This window comes from Impatiens glandulifera, chromosome 6 (assembly GCF_907164915.1).
Source record: "Impatiens glandulifera chromosome 6, dImpGla2.1, whole genome shotgun sequence".
Lineage (NCBI taxonomy): Eukaryota > Viridiplantae > Streptophyta > Magnoliopsida > Ericales > Balsaminaceae > Impatiens > Impatiens glandulifera.
This window is the reverse complement of record NC_061867.1, coordinates 46,352,578-46,378,309: the sequence shown is the minus strand read 5'-3', so window position 1 is coordinate 46,378,309 and position 25,732 is coordinate 46,352,578. Positions and strand designations below refer to the sequence as shown.

Genomic DNA, 25,732 nt, shown 5'->3' with positions numbered 1-25,732 from the left:
TCCAGAAATTGTATTTCCTATCACAAACTTAACATTCTGGCAGGAATTGGACAGCCATAAATTATGGTTCAACATTGAGAGTTTCCTTTATTGTCAAACATTTGAGTACAATATTTTCTTGTTTTATTTTAAATAAATTTAAATATATGCATGTACTACATAAGTGAAATTTCTCATGTTTTTGTCATGCATTAGAGTTGTCCCCTCACTTAATTTGTTACTGCTTAAATTGAAAAAAAAATGGAAAATCCCAAAATTGATTTATATTACCATTTGTTTTTATATATATATATATTGAACAAGTCCTATTAAAGAATTATTTGTAATTAGACTTTACTATTACTTTAAATTATATAAATAAAATCACAAGCCGTCTTAGCTCAGCTGGTAGAGCGCGTGGCTTTTAACCACGTGGTCGTGGGTTCGATTCCCACAGACGGCGACATTTTTTTTTTTTTTCGGTTTTCGAAGTATTTTAAGGTTACATCTTGTTCTTCTTTAACTCTAACAGGTATGAAAAAAAACAAAGGCATTCTAATTCTGGATATGTTTAAGATTTTTTTAATATAATATAAGATGGTTTTCTAAGTTATTCTTGGGGTTTTGAATCCAAATTTTAGTTTCAAGGTTCATAATTTTGACAAAATAGTAATAACATTAAACATAGTCTGTTTTTCTCAAATTTTTGTTTTTAAAACATCCCAAAAACTGTCTAATCTAGGGTAAAACATTCAAAATAAAGTTCCATTTAAATAACAATATACATATATAATAATCAGGTACAAACAAACATAAACTAGTTTGACAAAAATCATAGGTTAAAAACAAACATCATAACTACTTTTATTATCTTTGTCAAAAATATCACAACCATCTATTTATTTAGCAGAATTGTAAGAAAATCATTAATATATTAAATAAAATTAAAGAAAACAATGTTATAACAATTTTCCAATGGAAATACAACAAAATAACTGTTTCCCAAAAGCATAAAAAAATATCCCAAGACTATCCAACCAACAAAATCCACTAAAAATAGCTAAAACTTAATGCAAACATTCAAAACCAGCTAATCTAAAGCAAACATTTGCACTGGCAAAGTCCTTTTTCGACCATCGTGGCTTATTGCCACATTCTCCAATGAAATATCAATACTACGATGTGCACCACCCCGAACAATACTAATTCGTGAACGAATTTTAGAAGCTGGACAAGCATCGCTTCCGACTATTACTGATTCTTCCATATTCTTTACCTTTCCCGAGCCCAATGTGATTGGCTCACGGAAGGTCAAGATGGTTTGAGACCAGTGAGTCTTTTGAATGTATGGAGATGTTGATAAAACAGTTGGAGTTTCTTTGCAGAATCTATCGGTGAAACCTGTATCAAACCAAACAACTATGCCATAGCATTTTCCATCTAAATTCTCTTCCTTTGCTTCCAGTTCAATTGTTGAAGTGAAATCCATTTCTTCAACTGTCATAGATACGAGGTCAAAGTCCTGTAAAACATAAGAAATAAATAGCGAAATCGCATCAGGTTGCTTATGGTTGAAGGGAACATCAAGTTCTAAATAAAACTTTAAAATAATGAGCCACAATCAACGCGAATAAAATCTAATGTCGAATCAGGATCAACTAGGACAGATTGTCTCATAACTTTGGAATAAAAAACAAAAGAAATCCAAACAAAAACCATCAAAAATATAATTGAAGAGTTTTTTTCTCTCATTATTAAACTACGAGATTGCAATTTCTAGTGCATGTAAATTTATGTGGAATTCAAAAATAGAAGTTGATGAGTGATAATAGACAATCCCTAAGTTTAACAAGTACTATTTTAGTGTCAAATATACTTGATTCAAGGCACAAATAAAAACAGCGAATTTAAGTCATCAATTTTGACTTTATTTATATATCCTAGAAACAGACTTTCAATTCGACATGAGCTTTTTTGGTAGGGGATGTATTATGTATCAAGAGAGTAATTAAATATTTTTCGACACTTTTTCAGACCTATTGTCTATACTAAGTAGCAGTAAAATATTAATGAACTCAAATTCTAATTTCATAAATTCAATTGAAAGTGCTAGACTTATTTGTAGGAACACCACGAGATTCAGTGCACCTACTTGTCTTTCTACCATTTCTCTTGATCATAGGCATCTTCATTTTCTTTTCAATAGGAAGACTCTACTAAAACATAAGGGCTAGTTCCTAAACTATCAACGCTGATCTTTCCAAAATAAAATTCCTTAAAAACTATCAACATTGGCTTTAGTAATTACATTGGGCTTTCTTACTAATTTTTTTATGTTGATCCTGATCTAAAAATCTACAAATTTTGTCAAAATCACAATGATCCAAAAAACAAATATGACCACGATTGAGAAAAAAATCTCTATAACCAAATAAAAAAAAATACACTATAACTTGGATCATGATCAAGAAAATAATTGTTTAACAAATAATGCCACAAAATTAATATCCAAAAGTTCTAATCATGATTAAAAGAAATCTTATACTAACTGAAAAAAACAAATACTTTCAATTTTAACTTTGACGATTTTTCAATGAGATTGCGACTATAAACTAGTTTCCAAATCGGCGAATTAGACAACTTGATAAAACAATTTCTTGAACTTGTAGAAGGTAATTTTCATACTTGTTTCATCTCCAATGTATTATCAAAAAGATATAATATGACCCAAAAAATATCTAACCTGAAGAACTGCAGTATTAGTCACGATATCACGGCTGTCAACAACATCAACTATTGGAAAATGGGAAGCTTCTTCAACTAGTTCTTTGCCAACGGAAGACATATTGAGACCATACACATTTTCCCAAAATGGAAGACTAGTACAGCCTCTACCAAATCCAGCAGCAAACTGGAAAAAAGGAACAAGAATTCAAAATATATCATACGAATATCATTTTTCAATGTGATTGTAAGAAATTATAAGAAACTTACCATGGTAGCAGTATCAGGGAGAATGGCACCTCCAGGCTTGAGCCATTTATCACGTGCAAAGAGGACAGAGCTAAGCATTGACTCGTAAAGTAGGCAATATCCCATCCATTCACTAACTATCACATCAATACTTTGCGGCTGTATAGCTTGAGAATGTTCCAGAGCTTCAATCATGCTATGGAGAACCCTAACCTTTCCACTATATCCATTATCCTTTGCAATCTGCAGTTAAAAATGTAAGAAATAAGGTTGTTAGAAGATGAAAGTGCTGGAAGATATCTATTTGTTTATCGAAACCATGACAGGTCACCTGAGTTGCAACAGCTGCCATTTTCTCACTTCCATCAACTGCGGTAACATTTGAAGCTCCTGCTTTTGCAGCAAAGAAACTGGAAAAATAAAAGATTAGCCATCTTCTAGAGGGCCATTTCAGTTGATAGGATTATAGAATTTAAAATAACAAGGGCTGCGTGAGTAATCACATTATAGACCCATTTCAAAACACTTATTTTTTTGGTTTTTGTATCTGTATCCGTTTCTACAAGCATAAACATTTGGAAACTAAATAAATCCTTAGTCTGTTTTATCACTTAAATAAGAAATTGGAAATGGAAATGAATGTATAAGATTATGTAAGTTTCAATTTCATCATTCTTACTACGTAATTGCAAATATATGATAACTATCATGGATAAAACTTGCTTACCTAAGTATGCCTGTCCCACACCCTACATCAAGAACAACTGCACCCTCTAGAAGAGAAGGATTTTTGCAGATAGCCTGTTCATAAGCATCTGTTCTCACCTGAATAGCCAGAAATACAGTTTAAAAACTATTGAGCACCATTTACATTATTAGAACAATCAAACAGTCAATTACCTTATCACTTAACATCTCCCTGTGAATCCCAAATGAACTGTAAGAACCAAAATAGTTCTTGTCAACTATCTTTATCTCACTTGCTGGTATCTTAAAAGATCTTCTTAAATTCTCGCCATTAGAGCTTCCACCGGATGAATTACCATTTGTTTTCTCCACAATAGAATTTATTGGCTTCTCCACAAGATCCAATCCTATATCTATACCATCTTCTATGCAGATTTTCTCTAAGGCACTTAAATTCTTTACATCATCCTCAATTTCACCATCATCAAGATTTTGTTCAAAGTTATACAATAGGGAATCATCATTCATGAATGGAGTTAAATACTTATCATCATCCCATGGAAAGTTACTTCCTTTGACAATTGATCTTTCAGGCAAGTTATCAATTAGATCTTTCATTCTTTTAAAGTTGAGATTTTTATCCTCACTAGTCCAACTTCTGATATCTGCAATCTGATAACCAATAATGAAATAGTAAACCCACTTGGTCACCAATTATTTTTTCAAATACAAAATCACTGAAAGATGAAAAATGAATTCTTACCGTAGACCTGACATAGTTAATAAACTTGAAGCAGCTATAGAAATCCAAACCCAGACCTCTAGTGTATTCATGAAAATTAAACTCGTGGGCGGTAATCAAATGATTAAAGAGAACGTCGCTTGAAATGTACTTGTTTTCACAAAAAAGACAGAGCATATCTGGAGCAGCAACACCATCGTCGTATGTTTCCCAGTCGCTGTTCCAGTGCTGCCCTTCATCATCTTCTTCAATTTCTATATCATTCTCGTCACTGTCCGAATGGTTGCTTGCCATTAGAATCGTCGGAATAAAAAGTGAGAAATTGATTGAATTTGCTTCGTGCAGTCGGCTGATAGAGAAGATGGAAGAAAGAAAATGTTTTGACTCTAGGTTAGTGGAAAAACCCTTAACTATGTTTCTGATTTTTTAATATAAATATTGAGCATTTTTATTAACAAATATATATTATTAAAAATATATAATATTATTTGTCTATAATTAAACTTTCAAAATAAATTATAATTTTACATATTTATAGTTGTATTTGTGAATTATTTATGTATATGTACTTTGACAAATTATCTTTAAACATTTGAATTATTAAAAATGGAGGATCTATACTACTCAAATATTGTTACTAGCATATTAAATTTATTTTTATTCTACATTTAATATTTTATTTAAGTAATAAAAAATACATAAAATTTAATAAAAAGATGATTTAGTTTAATAATTATTTTGAAATATTTATTTAGAATGAAGTGGAAGAAAATGAATGAAGAAAAAATAATAGATATTGGAAAGAATTTATATAAATGGTAACACTAGCCAAATATTATTAATATTATTATTTTATAAAGTTGAAATAGATAAATTAATTGACATATTGACAATTTTATCTCTTCTATAGTTTTTTATTTGAATTGTTTGGATAAGAACGATTTTTTTTACGGGTACTGAGATTTTAGTAAAATTAAATATCCGAAGTAGAATAAAACGGTGATGGTAATGTATTCCTCCTCCCATTGTTGTTACCTTATTAATTATTTATTGTAAAATATTATTTAAACATAAAAAAATAACAATATCAATCTATTCTTAAAAAATAATTAAAATTCAAATAATTATAGTCAAACAATCACTAACTTGCTGACTAAAATAACAATCATAATCTAGATATGCTATCTCACATCTCTTTTTTTTTTCTCAAATAACCAGTTGAATATATATATATATATATATGAATGGATAATACTTTTTTTTTATATTTTTTAAATTCACTCAATCAACAAGATTGTAATTATCGTGAGATAAAGCACAACAACATTTGTCACAAATTAATCATAAAGAAAAATCATAAAAAAAAGATAACATAGAATCAAAGACCAAATCAATAATCAACAAGCATATCAACTCTCTTGGTTGAGTTAGCATTATTTCAATTTAAACTGATTTGATCTCAACTATATTAGGGTATGTTTAAGGTTCAAAATCCTGATTTAATTTTTTTAAAAATATACAAAATCTAAGTTGGAAATATTTAATTTATATTTTTAAAAATTAAATAAAATAAAAAAAAGTTTTAAAACATTTATATAAACAAATTAAATAAATATATATTAATTTTTTTTATGTAACTAAATACTTAATTTATAAAGAAAATGATCAACATGCAAAATACTAATTTTATTTATTTTATGTATTTTTTTTGACAAGTTTGAAAAATCTAAACAAAATTAGTTTAGATTTAAACTAAATTAAAATAACCAACTTGATATTAAGATAATTAAAGTTGTCTTATTTAAATTGTTTAGTTTAGCATTTTGATTTTTTTATTTAATTATTATTTTATTTTAGCACATACATGACACAACATATGACACGTTGTGTCCGTCAATGTATTATAAAATTAAACATTTTTAAATTTTAAAATATTTATCAAATGTTTTAAAAAAATTTTATAATAAACTAACTTTTAACATATTTCAGTTTATATATTTATAAATGGTTATAAAAATAATTTTAAACACTGTGCTCTAAATACAATTATTTCTCTTAATATCTTATTTTTTCGATTTAAAAAAAAATATATATATATATATATTATTTTCATGTAATAAGTTGATCTATAAGTCTCAATGATCTTCTTAAATACAAAGAAATTAAAAGAAAATGTTACTATTATGTAGAAATGAAAGTCAAGAAAAAAATGTTGATAAAGTCCACAAATCTAAAATAAAATATTAAAATTAAATACATGTTGTTTTTCTCTTCGGGATATAATTCAAAAATATCATAGACAAGATATCGTTCTGGGGGAGAAAGGGTCGGCTATAATGAGATACCCATAACTTTCTGCCAAGGTTCAGGTCATAAATCAGGTCCTCCATACACGTATAGCTCTGGTTACATATAGCTCCGGGTACGACTGTCGTGTCTTATCCAACCCGTATTGAAATGAGGACGTTGTTTGTTATTCCCGAACCTTTTGAAGATTATTTGGTGGTGTGTGTTGAGGTCCGGGTCGAAGTAGCGAGTTGGGTTCCGGTAGTAAATATTGAACGTGGACTTGATGATAAATAGATCGGTTCACTTTATTTAGAAAACCTATACTGTTAACGTACTATGTGCATGCATATTGTAGATGGTTTGTAATGTATAAGAATGGTGTGTAATGTGCATATCTTAGTTTCCTCTTTTTATTTTTTCAATATATAGTGTAAAAATATATAAATATTATATTAAGTCACAATTACTTTGTATATTGTATATGAAATTATTATATTAAAAGTAATAATAATCACTAAAATAATATCTATACAATTTCTTAATATGTTACAATTGTATAAATTTTTCTCTTTTTTGGTTGTCTTATTTTTTATAATTTTTAAAATTTAGAGACAAAATTAAAAAGAAAATGAGTCTTTTATGAGAATAAATTTTAATTTTTTATTTAAAATGAAAATTAAAAGTTATTAATATGATAATTACTTCTGATGTGTTATAAGATTGGCACTGATGCTAGAAAGTTGAACATATTTGGATTTTTCTATTATATTCTCATTTAGAGTCGGCTACGAAGAAGATTGAAGATTAGGCTTTCAACTTGTTTTAATTATTTTTATTAAAATAATTGTACTAAAGATAATTGATAAATAAACCAATAAAAAAAAGTGAGAAAGAGTAGAGAGAAAACAAATATTTAAAAAACAAATTATGGCTTACCTGGGTGGAATTGTTCTCATTTATTGGTTTGAGTTATAATCTGGTCCTAGGTTTAATAACTTGTTAGAAATTAATTTAATGTTCCAACTGATCATCATTTCACTTTTATTGGTAATTTTTATTTTCTCTTAATATTAATGAAATTGTTTTACATGTATAAGGTTTGTTTATACCAACAATCATATTTAAATAAAAATCATTTTACTCAACAACAAAAATAAACAACATAGACAAGGAACATGATAACTTAATTTTATTACATAAATTTTCATTTTGAGCAAACCACTTGAAGGAACAACTAGACAACCCAAAACTTCATTTTAAGATATTTTAGACAAATTTGTGACATATTGATTGTCCATATTAATGTTGAATTAGATAAAATAAGGTTGAATTAGAGTTTATAGAAAAAAAAAAACATTGAGATTGCCTGTCCTTTTCTCATTTATTAATCTAATGTAACAATTACAAATCATAAAAAAATAAACTTGTTTAAATTAAAGTATAAAAACTACACAATATATTAATATATTAAATACCTTAATAAATAAAAGACAGTAACATAATATTTTATACATTACATTATAAACACATTCCTCCAACATAAATTCATCATTCAAATAGACAAAACCAAGGGTTAATAATATTTTGATTAGTTAATTAATTGTATGTTTATTGACTTTTTGCATTAAAATGTCATGTTGGTGTTTGTGTGACGTTAAATGGTATGCTCTATATAATAAGTTAGAAGAAGAGTTTTTTTTTTTCTTTTCTTTAATTAATACTTGCTTGCATCACCAGTTCATTAAGTAATCCATGCATGAGAATAGACCATTCAGACCATCTTCTTCCTCCATAAACATGTATACGAAGAGTGAACATCTTCTTCCTTAAGGTTTCTATTTAAACTTATTTAAATTTGACTTAATTTAAGTTTTTTAGAACTAAAAATCTAAGTTGAAAATATTAAATTTATTTTTTATAAATGAATAATTTATAAATTAAAAAAAAGTTTTTAAATATTTGACCAAAAAATTAAATAAGTTAATATATATATATATATATATATATATATATATATATTATAATTAAAAATTTTATCATAACTAAAGACTTAATTTTTGAATAAAATGATAAAACATGCAACATACTAATTTTATTTATTTTATATATTTATTTGACAGGTTTGGAAAAATCAAAATTCAGTTTAGACTTAAACTAAATTAAAATTGTAACTTGATATTAATATAATTAATAATGATCTTTTTTAAATGGTTTAGTTCAGCTTAAAAACTGAATTAGGATTGAATTAACTATTATTTGCTTATATATGATTTTGTCTTTTTTTTTTATAACCGGACACACGCAGTGTCGTGCCAGTGTATTAGAAAATTAAATATTTTTAATTTTTAATATATATCAAATGTTGCTCTAACTACACTATTTATTTGATATCTTAAAAAAAAATCAATGTAATATTTAGTTGGTTTTATTGTAATAGTTTGGTTTATAAAAATATATTTAAAAATAATTCTAATAAGTATTAATATATATGTAAGGTCTAAAATTATCAAGATTCTGATGTAATAATAATAATAATAATAATAATAATAATAATAATAATAATAATAATAATAATAATAATAATAATAAGACAGAGTTCTGATCAGGAGATGAAAGATGTAAGGTCAAGAAAATAGTTAATAACAGCACAATGAAAGAAGCTATGGTGGTGTGTATACAAAAAAATTAAAGATTAATTGATTATTTTAATTTTTAAATTACAAAAAAAAAAGTTAATTAAAAGTTCAGATCATATTTAAATTTAGGGACTGATTTTATTAATTTTAAGAATGTAACAAACTGATTGTTATGAAATTATTTAAAATATATAATTTATTAATTAAATAAAAATATATAATATAATCGTATGAAAATTTTAATTTAATTAAGTTGAATATATAGTAAATATTATTTTAATAAATTATATGATGAATATTAAAAATGTTACTAATAAGATTAAATTTTAAAAAATCACTATTTTAATTTTAAGATATAATATTAATTTAAATTTCAAATATTTATTAATAATGTTTTTTTTATATTATTCTAGTCTATATATGATATATGTGAAAGTAAAGTAATAATTTAATTAATATGTATAATTTTTAATTATAAATAATAAGATTTTGAAATAATAATAATAATTAACTGTAATTACTTTGGGATAATAAATTGTAAAATAGAAAATGAAAAAAAAATACGTTTTATCCTTAATTGCATATACTAACTCTAGTGATTTTTTCTTCTTTATTGGTTGGACTAAAATAATTTTTTATAATTTATCTTTATATAATTATTTAGTCATGTTTATTAAAAATTAGTTTTATATTTTTAAGAACTATTTTGTTTTATTATTTAAAATAAACTAAAATTCTTTTTTATATAATTTTTAAGAGTTCTTTAATTTTTATTTATTATATTAAATTATTTTGAGTTATATATATTTTATTTAATTAATTTTCTCTTTTACTTGTAAATTAAAATTTTAATATAATTGTTAGTATATTATTTAATTTTTATATTAAAATATTTAATTAACCTATATAAATTTACAAAATAGTATTTTGTTTTTAAATATGAAATATATATCATTTTATACATAAAATTATGAATTAAAATAATTATGTTATAAGCAATAAATATTAATTAAAAATATAATATTCTAGTCTATCATATATATATATATATATATATATATATATATATATATATATATGAAAGTAAAGTAATAATATTTAATTATATATACATATATTTTTTTATAAAATAATAAGAATAGAAGATTAATAGATTATTTTATGTAAAAAAAAAAAAAGACAGTTTCCACATTACAAGATTTCCTCATTAAGATATAATCTTATTAAAAGCTTTTGAATTAATTTATTTTGGATGTATAATAGTGTAACTTAGTTGATATAAAATATTGAGATTAATGAAAAATAATTAATATTAAAAAAATAATAACTAAAAAAATATAATTAGGTTGTGAGCCCTAACAATGGGCTTTCCCGGGCCGGCTTTGTTCTCATTTGAGTTATAATTTGGTCCTAGGTTATGGATTACTAACTTGTGTTATAAATTACTTTATTGTTCCAACTGATTATTATTTCATTTTCATTGGTTATTTTTGTTTTCTTTTAATATTAATGAAACTGTTTTACATGTATATATTCCCTTTTATTCATCAATATAAGGTTTGTAAGATTTAAACAAAAACATTTTTTTCTAAAAAAAAAGAAAAGAAGAAGCAACATAGATAAGGAACATGATAGCTTAATTTTATTCCATAAATTCATTTTGAGCCAACCACTTGAAGGAATAATTAGATGACCAAATCTTCTTGATGAATTTGTAACGACAGTGAATCAAGGTATTAATGTTGAATTAGATAAGATAATGTTGAGTTAGAGTTTAAAAAAAAATAGAAAAAAAACATTGAGATTGTCTGTAATTTCTCCTTTATTAAAAAATGATTTTTTTTTTAAATTAAAGTATACCAACTACACAATATATTAAATTATTAATACTTTAATAAATAAAAGAAACTTAACATAATATTTTATATAATTCTATTATTTGTGATATTATAAACATAGACAAAACCAAGGGTTGAAAATATTTAGATTAGTTAATTAATTGTATGTTTATTGACTTTATGCATTGAAATATCATGTTTGTGTGACGTTAAATGGTGTGCTCTATATAATAAGCTATAAAAGGAGTTTTTTTCTTTAATTAATACTTGCTTGCATCACCGGTTCATTAATCCATGCATGAGAATAAACCCTCCGGGACCGGCATCTTCTTCTTCCCATGGACATGTATATAAAGAGTGACTTGTTTGGTAGTGTTAGGTTATCTTCCTTCTCTCCTTTCTCCAAATTAAGAAAAGAAAAATGGAGTTGCCTATGAAGAATGTGCAATATAGAATAAGAACACAAAACCTATCATTCAAGTTGTTGTGTCCCAAATACATTGAGTTTGATCCGTTGGCTTGTTGGGAGGAAAACAAAGAGTGTGAGAAATATATTTTAAGAAATGTCAACATGGAGGCAAATCCAGGTGCAATAACTGCCATTGTTGGTCCAAGCGGAGCCGGAAAAACCACTTTGCTCGAGATACTTGCCGGAGTCATCACTCCGACGACTAATCATGTTCTTGTAAATGAACTTCCGATGAATAGTGTGCACTTTCGTAAGATCTCGGGATATGTGACCCAAGATGATGCGCTTTTTCCTCTCCTCACCGTTCGTGAGACGCTTATGTATAGTGCCCGCCTCAGACTCGAAGGAGGGACAAAAAGGTCTTTCGATAGAGTGACAGAGCTTATAAAGGAATTAGGGTTAGAGCATGTGGCTAACGTACGAATCGGAAGTGATTCGAGACGTGGAATCTCGGGTGGAGAGAAGAGGCGAGTGTCTATTGGGGTTGATTTGGTTCATGACCCTTGTGTTCTATTACTTGATGAACCAACGTCGGGACTAGATTCATCATCGGCTCTCCATGTGGTTTGTTTGCTCAAGTCAATGGCTAAGAGCAAAGGTAAAACAATAGTTTTAACCATCCACCAACCGGGATTCCGAATCCTAGATCTTCTTGATCACTTTGTGTTGTTATCGGAGGGTATCCTTATCCATCATGGTTCATTGGACATGTTAAACGAACGGATCAAGCATCTAGGTTATTGTATTCCTCGTCAAGTTAGTGCCATTGAGTTTGCTATCGAAGTCATTGATGCTTTTGTTGATCTTGAGAAGGGAGTAGTACAATTTTTTAATGAAAGTAAACAAGAACGATGTGAACTAAGAGCGAATCATGTCGATGTTATCGCGTATCACAATTCCATATACTACGAGGTGTTAATTTTAAGCCAAAGATTCTCGAGAAACATATTCAGAACTAATGAGTTATTCGCTGCGAGAATCCTACAAGCTTTACTAGTTGGGATCTTAATTGGGACCATATTCACAAATATGAACAATGGAGGTCCTAATAGGTTTAAGCTGCGAGACGAACTCGGATTCTTCGCCTTCACCCTCACATTTCTGTTGTCATCGACCACAGAAGCATTACCAATCTTCTTGGAAGAGAGGAGAATCATGACGAGGGAGACTTCAAGAGGCGCATATAGGATTTCATCCTATGTCATCTCCAATGCTCTCATTTTTCTTCCTTTCCTTCTAATAATAGCTCTTCTATACTCGATACCCGTTTATTGGTTAGTGGGGCTCAGGCGAAGCGTGGATGGGTTCCTATATTTCTCTTTAGTCGCTTGGTTGGTGGTTTTGATGTCAAATTCTTTTGTCGCATTTTTCAGTGCTCTAGTTCCTAACTTTGTGACCGGATATTCCATGATCGCGGGTGTCATGGGTGCCTTCTTTCTCTTCTCGGGGTATTTCATTGGGAAAGAGGATATTCCAAGGTATTGGCTTTTCATGCATTACTTGAGTTTGTTCAAGTACCCATTTGAATGTTTGATGATCAATGAATATGGAGGTGATCATGGCAAAAATAAGTGCTTGCAAGTAGAGTTAGGACAATGCCTACTAAATGGAGAAGGATTTTTAATGCAACAAGGATTGAAAGAGTCACTCAAGTGGAGAAATGTAGTTGTGATGCTAATTTTCATTATAGGGTATAGGTTGCTTTGTGCTATGGTTTTATGTTATAGGAATCATAGAACAAGATGTTAAAGTCTTAAAAGTAAAATCAGCCTTACATCTTTTCTATTTTTTTTTTCATTTAGGTCAACAATATTCATGCAGAAAAAAAGTCAAATCATACAAAGACAAGTGGAATGCATGGCTTATTTCATTTAAATATATGTATCGATGATTGTTCCTTATTATTTATTAAATTTTGACTTTATAAACAAAATAAAATGATTAATGATTATCACTATTTACATTTTTTTTTTAATGTAGATGAATTATTATTATTATTATTTTTTTTAGAAAAACAACTCGGTGTCATCTATATATATATATATAATGATGTTTAATTTTTAAAGTGTTCGGATTGTCGAGTCGAGAGTTGTGGTTAATTTTGATACTTGAGGCGGATTGTGGGTTGACCCATTTTTAAATTTAAAATGGTTAAAAATAAAATTAAAAATGCTAGAGGTATGTTTCGAACTTGCAGCCTAACAAAATAAGTACAACTCTTTAACCAACTAGGCTACAAAGACTTTAAATTTTAAATTCAACACCAAATTTGATAAACGCGGGACGTTTTAATATTAATATAAGTTCAACTTTTTAACTAATTAATATATAATGATGTTGAGTAAATAGATACTTGGGTCGGATTGTGGGTTGACCCACCCATAAACTTAAAATGGTTAAAAATAAAATTAAAAATGTTATCCGTAATTTTTTTCACGATTTTTTATATTATTACTCGTGCAAATGTACGGGCTAAATGCTAGTTTTATTAAAAACTCACACAAAGAAAAAAATAGAGCATAATTTGTTTGCTTTATTCTACCACCTAGAATAAGCAAAAGTTAAAAAAATAAAAAACAATACAAACATAATAGTCTAATGAATTACAACAAATGAATAAACAAGTTTAACAAATCAAATTTATCTCGTTTTAAAATCACTTATCTTTGTGATTTCGGAGTATCGAATCCCCCATCTTTGGCATATGTCCCAATTTTTTTCGTCTTCGAAAATCCGCCTCCATATATCTATTGGAGCTCGGCAATCGTCTTCACATTCTTCCATACCTCCATCGCTGTCATTTGAACCCTTATGTAAGATGAATTATTTTTAAAGATAAAGTTTTAGTTAAAACAATACAAATTATAAATTGGATGAAATACAATTAATAAATAAAATTTCAAACAAAATAATAAAAATAAATTTTATAAAGTAAAACAATCTTGTACAAAATATTAAGATTCGTATATTTGAGTGATAGATGAATAGAAATTAAGTATGAAATAAACTAAACCCGTTATATAAGAGTGGATGACAACAAAATGTGAATCTGGATAAATCATTTGATTTTTTTTTTTTAACTTTCTTTGATCATGGTATGTCATGTTTGAATTTCTTAATTAATGTTGTTGTTTTTATGAATTGCTTGTCCCTCATTTTATCTGATTTTGATTTTTACTATGATTACAGATCTTATTATAACCCTTTGTAAAAATTAGAATTTGTATGACATATAGCTATCTTGGTAATAATGTTAGGTATATGAAAATTTCACTTAGTCGCATTCCTTACATGTTAGCAAACGATTATATATTTGAACTATTGATAGTGGTTTAAGTAGAATTTTTTTATTTCTATAAAAAAAATATGAATTTATATTTTGCACTATATATTTAATATTGTATATCAATTCTATTTCATATTTTGTTTGAAATAAAATCAAATATTTATAAATGTGAATATTAAATTTGAGTGATTTTTGTTAGGGGTGAGAAAAATTATCGATATTATAGGTATATCAAAAATATCGTACTGTAATATATCGAAAATATAAATTTTTAAGGCATACCCAAAAAATGTAAGGTATGGTACCGATACCAAAATTATTGGTACGGTAAATGTATGAGATTTTTAAATTTTGGTACCAAAATAATATTTATAAATTAAATATAATATATATACTTATAAGAAAATAAATAAATTTGATATTAATTGAATTATAGAAATATAATTTTTGAAAATCATATAAAATATAATTATTCTGAAATATTATTCAAGATATGCAATCTTACCTTACCGATGATATTGAAAAAAGATCTAACTAAACTTTCAATCTTTTCGAAGGGTGGAAATGAAGTGAAACTTGTATCTATTCTTTTCAATTATTGTCAATGATATTTTTACATTCTTATCCTTAACGATCGTTAGTGAATCTGTTTTCAGCTTGAGTATAAGAATAATGATCATTTTAGGCATGGACGGACCCAGAAATTTGAGTTGGGGTGGGTTTGAAAAATATTTGAGTTGGGTTAGCGAATAAACGTAAATTTGACCCAATTTTTTATAATTAGATAAACAAATAGTGAATTAAATTAAAAATTAATAAAAATGTTAGATGTCATATTCCATTTTTACCGTAAAAAAATATTTTATTTTTGGTAACATATATACCATATCAAGTATCAACATCTTTCGTTCACTATACTAGGGGGAAATTATCAACATATTTTATTAATATAATAATGAATATAATAAAAAATAAGTTATTTTAATATTTTTACTATTAATTATTTAAATGATCTGAGTTAAAAGAAAATTTAGATTGAACTTTATTAGTTATTTAAAAACAATTTCTTATAATTTAAATCAATTAAGGTTTTAAGTTAAGTGTTTATTACTAATATTTAATATTAAAGTATACATTATTAATAAAGAGTCTTTTTAAGAAAACAAGTCAAATATGGGTTTTGCCATGGGGTGAAGACATATGTAACCCAACGGGAGGTGCCATGTTTACCAGCTGCAAGTTACCAAGTCACCCCTAAAAAAAATTAGGGGTGGGCTTAAGGGGAAATTGGACTAAATGACCCTAAAGATAGGGTCATTTGCGTCCGTGGTCACTCATAATAAAATTTGATCTGGTGACCACTTTATTTTTTTTTAACAAAATTACCCTTTTCGCGTAACGCGAAGGGACTTCGCGAAACGCGAAGTGAAACAGTGTGAATATATATACTCAAATTTTTTCATTTTCTTCATTTCGTTTCTCTCTCTTCTCTCTCTTCTCTCTCTGTTCTTGTTCGTCGGCGGCGAAACGGCGGCGGCGGCGAAACTTCGGCGACAACGACTTCGTCTATGCCTTGAATCTACAAAGATAAGAAACCTCATCCCTGAATCTATGTTTATATAACAGATTTATGTTCTTATTTGTATTTCTTAATTCGAAACCCTAACCCTAACCCAAATGGTTTTATTTTCATGTTTCCAGTATCTTTATCTAAAAACCCTAAATGAATTTATGTTCTTATTGTCTATTATCTTCATTTCAAACGATTTATGTTCTTTTTAATGAAACTCTAACCCTAAATTAATTAAATTTGTTAATATTGGTTCATAATTGTTCATATTTGTTAATATTGGTTCACACTGGTTCATATTGGTTCATATTGGTTCATATTGGCTCATTTTTTGTTCATCTTATTGTTCTTATGTCGATGATGATATTTGCAGATCATATGGGTTCCGTTTCACGAAGGGCTTCTCGTTACGCGAAGGGCTTCTCGTTACGCGAAGGGCTTCTCGTTACGCGAAGGGCTTCTCGTTTCGCGAAGGGTTTCCCTTTATGCATTCATAGAGTATGTGCACACAAGAGGCATAAAATGTCTGTCTGTAATTTGTATAGATCGATGTTATATTTTATATGTGTGTGTGTTTATTTCTTTTCCTGATTCCTAGCCCTACATGTGTTTCCTATAGCTGCATATAAACAAGCTAATGGAATAAAGATTGATAATAGAAGAGTGTTTGTCGATGTTGAACGAGGTAGAACAGTTCCAAACTGGAAACCTCGTCGACTTGGTATAGGAACAACCAGGATTGGAGGTGAAGATGTAAATAAAAAACAATTGGGGAGGTAATTGATTAGGATGCCTTTTACTTTCACAAGTCTCTTTAGAAACTCTAAGTGAATTTTTTCTTTATATGTTACCTTCTCAATGTATTTGCTGAACAACTTGAGTTAAATTTTGAAGAGGAAAGAATGCAATGATGGTTGTATATCTAATAGAGCTTGCATCCACTACCTATAACAAGTAGGCAATATGAGATATTTTAATCTGCATAATTTTTATAATTTTCTTCACTTTCATTTCCCATCATGTGTAGGGAAAAATTCCGTGAAAAGTGAAGAGATATAGAGGGTGATAGGGAGAAATCTCGTGAGCGATCTTATGAGAAGCCAACGGATCGTGATGAACCGGAGGATGAAAGTACAATATTACATTAATAATTAGAAAAGTTTCATATATATCTGATTATAAAAATAAAACAGACAAAAGAAATGAAGCTTCCTTTTAATTAGAGTATCTAAGGAAATGAAGCTTATTTTAATTTCCATTAGGATTAGGTTTAATAATGCAAATTGGATTAAAGTCCCTTAATATGAAGGGAAGTTTATCCAAGTCCAATCTCAATTTCTCTATGTCTCCCCCCTATCAAAATGCAATTTTACAAACAAACCCTTTAACATATAATTATAGAACACCTAAATGAAAACAACTCAATTGTATTGACTATTGAGAAAACCCTTCATCCATAACGTCGGTACTTAGCCAGTTTTCGTCTTGCTGTAAGTACTTCTTCACTGAATTCCGACCCATTTCTTTCAATATCTTCGCCCAAGATTAGATTCGTGAAGCCCTTCGCGAAACAAGAAGCCCTTCGCGTAACGAGAAGCCCTTCGCGTAACGAGAAGCCCTTCGCGTAACGAGAAGCCCTTCGCGTAACGAGAAGCCCTTCGTGAAACGGAACCCATATGATCTGCAAATATCATCATCGACATAAGAATAATAAGATTAACAAAAAATGAACCAATATGAACCAATATGAACTAGTATGAACCAATATTAACAAATTTAATTAATTTAGGGTTAGGGTTTCATTAAAAAGAACATAAATCGTTTGAAATGAAGATAATAGACAATAAGAACATAAATTCATTTAGGGTTTTAGATAAAGATACTCGAAACATGAAAATAAAACCATTTGGGTTAGGGTTAGGGTTTCGAATTAAGAAATACAAATAAGAACATAAATCTGTTATATAAACATAGATTTAGGGATGAAGTTTCTTATCTTTGTAGATTCAAGGCATAGCCGAAGTCGTTGTCGCCGAAGTTTCGCCGCCGCCGCCGTTTCGCCGTCGCCGACGAACAAGAACAGAGAGAGAAGAGAGAGAAACGAAATGAAGAAAATGAAAAAATTTGAGTATATATATTCACACTGTTTCACTTCGCGTTACGCGAAAAGGGTAATTTCGTCTAAAAAAAATAAAGTGGTCACCAGATCAATTTTATTATTGGGTGACCACGGATGCAAATAACCCCATTTTTAGGGTCATTTCGTCCAATTTCCCGGCTTAAGCCCACCTCAGCCCTTCCTTGGGTTCGTCCCTGATTTTAGGAGTAATTTGAGTCTTAATAATGTGGAAACATTGGTGTGCACAAATGATTGAATAAAAAAGAATTCAACTTATGGAAATATCCTATCGATGATAAACTTGAATTGTTTAATAAAATTAAAAAAATTGAAAAGAATGATTTTTTTTATTAGTTAAGTCTAAATTAACTAATATTTATTATTATTATTATTAATATTTAATCTGAATTGTATTATCAATTTATAAACAAATTTACAGATACAAATACGATTGAAGACCATTCTGAATTTCACTCTCTCGTCTTCACTTTAGTCTAACTTGAATACTATACTTACATTTATTTTTGTTAATTCCATTTTTTTCAACTAACTTTAATATTTAATATTTGTTAGTTCAATGTTGGATTTTAAAAAAATATTTTATTTTATGATAAATATCTTTATTTTTTTAGTTTTGTGTAACGTTTACATTTTAAATATATGAAATCGATTTTTTATTTAAGTTAGTATGTATTTTAGGTATCAAAGGTATAATACCAATATCAATACTGTATCAAAATTAAGGTATACCGAAATCAATGTAAGGTAAATGTATGGATTTTTGTATACCGAAATTTTCGGTAAGATATAAGGTATGAATAAAAAATTAAGGTATACCATACCGACCCACCCCTACTTGTTATACGTTTTATTTTTACCGCTATTAATATTGTTTTTGTTTTTTCTTAAATTTTATTTCCGCTCATATTGTCTTAAGTTTTTTTTTACTTATCATCAATTTTTTATTGATTTATTTGGAAAAGGGATAAAATTATTAAATGGTTTGTAATTTTTTGTTTTTTTTTTTGCAAAGATTAGTTATAAGTTATTAAAAATTTATTCAATACACACCGTGATATCACCGAACCATATGATTTTTCTATCATTTTCTCTTGAAGTTGAAACCAATTTTATTAGTCTTTTTTTCATAAAAGTTATAAAAACTAAAAGTTAGATATATGAGATTTCATAATATAGTTAATTATAATGTAACAAATTTAATTAGAGAAATTTGAAGAATCTGAATCCTAGCTTGGAGAATTGAGGATACATTACAACAAAGGGGAGTTTTTGAATTTTTTTTTGAATTTTCATTAAATTCAAATATGATTTACGTAGAAAATATGTCTTTTTGTAACGAATATCAGTAATGATCTTATAAAGTCGTTACAGATAACTATTATCGATAACGGCTTCATAAAGTCGTTACAGATAATAAATATCAGTAGTGACTCTAAAAAAAGTCATATCCAGTTTGTCGTTTCGATTTCCGCAATAAGGGTATCTGTAACGAAAACTATAGCAATATAGTAATGACATTGTCATAGAGACGTTACTAATAGATATATCAATAATGACTGTATGACGACCTTTATTGATGTTGTTGCCATATCTATATCTATAACGGCTAAGTATATAATCGTTATTGATACTCATTAAATGAGCATTTGTAACGGCTCACGGCATAGTCGTTACTTACTGATACTCCTATATGTTATTAACTAAGTCTTTCTTCCTTTGCTCTGTTGTTGTCCAATGTTGCTTCTCTATACATAGTGCCGTTCCTGAGATTTTTTAGGCCTTAGGCGAAAGCACGAAATTGGGGCCCTACGCATAAACTTCACTTGTGTTTCACCGTTGATCTTCAATAACCTTCCAATATCTACAAAGATGTAACATAATTGTCAACGAAAGTGACTTCTTCTTGCATTTTTAGATGCAAAATCATTGATATCTGTATCGTATTCAATATATTCCAAAAAATATTTTTCAATACATAAAATAGCAGTCCATTCAATTTATCTTGAGACATCGAAGATCTTAGATAATTTTTCAATAATTTTAACTTAGAAAAACTTCTTTCAGCAGAAGCTACCGTAACAGGCAATGTTAGTAAAATTTGATATACAATAGAGACATTAGGATAACAATTTATTGACATTACAAAATCAAGAATTTCAGCAGCGGGCATATCCAAACTAGGTAAACCAACTTGTAGTATTTTTAGTTCAGAAAACAAATCACTCAAATTAACATCACACGTACCTTCATGAGAAAATACATTACAAAATGTGCTACACTTTTCTTTCAATTTGCTTTCATTCAATGCCTTCAACTTTCTAGAATTCATAAGGAACCCAAATAAGTCATTAAACACATTCAATTGTTCAAACCTATGTTTTAGGGATGCAAGAGACATATCAACCAATACTAAGAAATAGTTGATCCTAAAAGATTCTTCTGCCGATTGTTGTTCAACATTAGAAGTATTATCATCAAAATATTTTCTAGGGGTCTTCTTAACACGTTTAGTCAAAAAAACATGATTTATGTCCATTTCACATGCAATATCATTTGCAATAATTAAACTAGAGACAAACCCATCTATTCGAAACTTCTCAAAAAATGCAATTAAGCTTTCCAATTGATTAATGGCAGAATCAATACACATAGATGAGGACTGCATTTTCTTACTAACCATATTTATAGCAAACAAGATTTCATACCAAATAATCATACCAAATATAAATTCAAAACTTTCAATCATTATCCACTGATTTTGAATAAACCAACCATTTCCTATCCCTTTCTTCTCCATTACTTAACTTTTGAGAATAGTGAAAATAAGAAAAGCGCCTAGAAATATGATCATAAGGAAACTCAAGATTTAATTCCCGTCTAGGACCATTTTCAACCAATAAATCTCTTGTTTTATTATCAAGATTATCCCAATTTATAGGATCATATATATCTACTATGGGTTTATCCACGAGAGAGATAGAATGGTTGTTCGTTTGACTATCGTTTTCAAGAATGATATTTATTTCCTCCACATTCTCATCTACATTAACTATATTAATTTCTTCAGCATTTATCGTTTCAGTGAAGTCTAAATTTTTAGAAGCTTTTGTTCTTTTAACAAACTTGTCAAGTGCACCACTTTGAGATTTAACAAATTGTTCTTCCAATTCTTTCCTTTTTCGTTTTTCATATCCAGATAAATATTTTTTCGGCGCCATCAAACAAGTAAACTATTTTCAAAGATCTTTATGGCTTAACCACACAAATACACAATCTCAAAACAAAGCATAAAAATAAATAACAATCAAACCCTGATGTTGAATTTTCACTTTTAATGGTTAAACCTTACCTCAAGGCTCAACCCAGCGAAACAGAGCCACCGTCGAAATTATTTTGTTGTCGGTTTCGTTGTCGATGTAGGATACAGAGACTGAGAGAGACAGACAGTGAGACAGACAGTAGAGTTTTTAATTTTTTGTTCTGATAGTGTTAGTTTGTTTCTCTATTTGGGTTATAGAGTCATGGGCCAAAAAATCTAACATAATAAAAAAAATTAAAGAATAAGAAACTAAAAATCCTTACTAATACCTATCATATCTAAAAAAAAATGGGCCCCTTTTTGGTCGCCCTAGGCCGTGGCTGCCTACCCCTCCGGGTCGGGCCTGTCTGTACAGATACTCGTTCAAGATTACTGAAGTCTTTCTATGGCAACACTTATATCTCTCTCAGTCTCTTTATAGTGAATCTAGTCGATAGTGCGTCAAATTTGTTTAGAATGATTTGTTTGCTTTTTCTTTTCAACAAGGACGATGACGACTCATTTGAAACGAGAAAAGGGTTACATTCTAAGGAACAAACTGGGAGTTGCTCATATTTTATGGTTGAATTATTCATCTCTGTATGAATTAGGGATGGATATTGCTGAAATTTATTCTTTTTCTTTATGAATGTTGAACTTTTTTGATGATGATGTTAATCATCATGCCAAATTGAAAACATTTTCCATTACAACAGGCCAAACTTATTTTGAAATAACTTATTAGCATTTGATTCACACCTTTTAATCGGCATTGAAGAACCATTTTGTTATTTCTTTGCAGAGGATGAAATAACGTATTAGCTCTCCATGTTGATGAATGAATTAGGCCTTTCACATTCCTTCCAAACTAACAAGGCAATAAGCTTTACACCCCATTTCTCCTAAACATAGTTTGTTTGCTTAAATTTTATCATGATAATTCATTTTGTTATTCTATCACAAGTTTATCATGGTCAGTAGACATTGCATCTGCAACATGATTTGACTGGTTAAAGTAGAAAATTCCTATATTATCGTTTTCAACACTAAAATAGATCTCTTATTTGACATTCATTGTGTAAATCTATCTCACATGTATATTTCATCCTTTATAAATAGATTTGTTGTAATTATTATTAGATTTCTTTCTTGTCTTATATTTGTACTTCATTCTCTTTTTTAGCCCAGTGACAAAAATAGGTGGATACTAACTCTAAGTTATTGAGTTCAAACTCATCAGACGACAAATTTTGCGCCTAATTAAATGGTTAAGTGTGGTTGTAGGCTACATACTTAATCTGTTTTCCCATTTTATTTTTTTTATATTTGTCCTTCAGAAGAAGAGAAAAGAAAGGTAAAAACGAAGGACCCAAAACTAATTATTCTCAATATTCAAGTAATAATTGACAATGGCACTACGAATCCAACAAAAGTGAGTGAATGAGATAGTAATTTATTTCACAACGAGGATAGTATGAAAACTACTGCATAAATAAATAATGACGAAAAAATCGAAAAATAGTTACTATCAGTAATAGCTATCCAAATTTAGAGTCGTTACTATGATAATATTTGTAAAGGTTCTCCAAATCTAGAGTTGATATTGTTGATAGTATCAGTAACGATATTACCTTTATATCAGTAACGACCTTAAATATGGATAATCGTTATAGATATTAATATTAGTAATGATTATAGCACCGTTATTGGTACTAATATTTGTAACAACTATCAAATGTCATTACTGATACTCTTTTATATTAGTGACGGTAGTTGCAACTCCAAGGAATTCTCTTTCGTAGCTTAGCATGTGTCTGGACGACACGTGGCAATAAGGGGATTGTGGGGTGACTCAAGATTCGATGTGTTTTAACCTAGGTTTGCGTGCCAAACGTCTTTTTAAAAAAATATTATTTTAAAAGATTTTAAAAATACTTTGGAGCTATATAAATTAATCATATAAAAATAATTAATTTTATTCAAATTTTAATAATCTGGGGCCAAATAATAATTTAATTAAAACCTGGTTTAAATTAATCAAACATAATTAATTTAAAAGATTATTTATTTAAAAACAGAGTCTCCAAATGATTTTTATAAAAATTAGTAAAACGTACGTGTATAAACGTACTTTATACTAGAGTTTCTATAAGGGGTTCGTCTTTTGGTTCGCTCAGAAAATGGCTTCGCACTGTGTCCTCTAGGCCCGTCAAAAGACGGTTTTATGTTTTTAAGTAAAAGTCTGGTTATTACAAGATTTATTTATAATATTTATTTCCTTTAATTAATAGTCTGGGGATCTTAAACAAGGATATGTTTAGATTACGTAGATAATTATACAAAATTATTTAAAACAGCGTATATGTGATTGCATTGATATAAAACTGAGTAAAAATCATCAGAAAAATGTTAGAATTTAAAAATAAATTTTAAACGGGGCCTTAGCCAAAATATTTGTTTAGGAAATATTCCGAAAATATTTAAATATCATTTTTTAACCTTTCTGAAATATTTGAAAATTGATCAGTGTTCCAAAATTACAAAAATAATTTTGGATTTTGAAAAAAAGAACCAAACAGGCCTTAGGACTAGAGTCCTAGGGTCTGGGTCCATTTTTTTCGATTTGGACTAGGGCTCGGGACGCTTGGTCGAGGGACCGGAGGACTCGGTCCTGAACTTAGATTGTTCAGTCCTAGGTCTGGGAGGCTCGGTCCTAGGTTTAGCTTTCTTGGTCGTGGAGGTTTCGTCCTAGATCAGACCTCTCGGTCCGAGGTTAGAAACCTTGGTCGGATTTCTCGGTCTTTGCTCAAGAATACCGGTCCTATGTCTCGATCCTGACTCAAGAATATTAGTCATTGGTCTCAGTTCTAGATCAATTTTCTTGATTCTCGGTCTCGGTTAGGACCAAGGATTCTCGGTCCCAAGCTAAGAACCTTAGTCCTTTGCCTTAGTCCAAGAGGACCGATTTTTCTTGAGTTGGTCAAATTGTAGATCTTATATCTTTTAATACAGATCATGAAATCACGATGTATAAGTTGCAATCAACTCAAATGATTATGGGAATTAAAAGCCCTAATCTTAATCACGATCAATCGATCTCTACAAAGATCAATTTCTCAAAATTGTTTTTAGGTCAAAATTTGGGATATTTTGAATTATGACATCTCAAGGTCTAATTCTTGTTCCAATAGTTTTGAAATGATGAACATAGTCGAACACAACCAAAACAATAACATCATAGTAATCAATGTTTCTTGAGTTGGTCAAATTGTAGATCTTATATCTTTTGATACAGATCATGAAATTACGATGTATAAGTTGCAATTAACTCAAATGATTATGGGGATTAAAAGCCCTAATCTTAATCATGATCAATCAATCTCTTTACAAAGATCAATTTCTCAAAACTGTTTTTAGGTCAAAATTTGGGATATTTTGAATTATGTCATCTCAATGTCTAATTTTTGTTCCAATAGTTTTGAAATGATGAACATAGTCGAACACAACCAAAACAAGAACATCATAGCAACTCTGTAACAACTTTTGAAATCAAAAATCAATTTTTTTTTAAATTGCAGTTAGATCAAAATGATTGGGATGTTGATATAATGATTTGAAAATCATCCTAATATATTTAGGATGAACATGTTAGGTAACTATTTGAATCAGAATTCTAGCTTAAAAGCTCAAGAACATCAAATTCCAAAAATTCAGATTTTTAAACCAAATTTTCGATTTTTTTTCATTTTAGTTTGATTTGATCAAAACTCAAAATTGAACCCTAGAATAGATTAAAATTGAAATATGCTTTTTTCGTTTTAGTTT

General features: G+C 28.4%; 2 protein-coding genes and 1 non-coding gene across 3 annotated transcripts; 2 read left to right on the top strand and 1 right to left on the bottom strand.

Moving 5' to 3' along the window:
- The first annotated feature begins 369 nt into the window (after positions 1-369).
- On the top strand, positions 370-442 carry TRNAK-UUU. The gene has a single exon. It is a non-coding gene; the product is annotated as a tRNA-Lys (tRNA).
- Positions 443-918: 476 nt separating this feature from the next.
- LOC124941433 (probable protein arginine N-methyltransferase 3) lies at positions 919-4,755 on the bottom strand. The gene is made up of 7 exons (XM_047481759.1): positions 4,403-4,755; positions 3,853-4,311; positions 3,680-3,777; positions 3,284-3,362; positions 2,974-3,195; positions 2,723-2,890; positions 919-1,501 (listed from the first exon to the last, which is right to left on the bottom strand). Exons 1-7 carry the CDS (start codon positions 4,673-4,675, stop codon positions 1,070-1,072), a joined length of 1,731 nt encoding a protein of 576 aa, XP_047337715.1. The 5' UTR covers positions 4,676-4,755; the 3' UTR covers positions 919-1,069.
- Positions 4,756-11,565: 6,810 nt separating this feature from the next.
- On the top strand, positions 11,566-13,362 carry LOC124943694 (ABC transporter G family member 10-like). Its single transcript, XM_047484170.1, has one exon. The coding sequence runs from the start codon at positions 11,566-11,568 to the stop codon at positions 13,360-13,362; it is 1,797 nt and encodes a 598-aa protein (XP_047340126.1).
- Positions 13,363-25,732: the final 12,370 nt, after the last annotated feature.

Bases quoted from the DNA above. Each gene is read 5' to 3' on its own strand.
- LOC124943694 (XM_047484170.1), top strand. From the start codon at position 11,566: ATGGAGTTGCCTATGAAGAATGTGCAATATAGAATAAGAACACAAAAC.
- LOC124941433 (XM_047481759.1), bottom strand. From the start codon at position 4,675: ATGGCAAGCAACCATTCGGACAGTGACGAGAATGATATAGAAATTGAA. The intron at 4,312-4,402 runs GTAAGAATTCAT...ATTGGTTATCAG, and splicing joins TTAACTATGTCAGGTCTACG to ATTGCAGATATCAGAAGTTG. The intron at 3,778-3,852 runs GTAATTGACTGT...CTGGCTATTCAG, and splicing joins GGGAGATGTTAAGTGATAAG to GTGAGAACAGATGCTTATGA.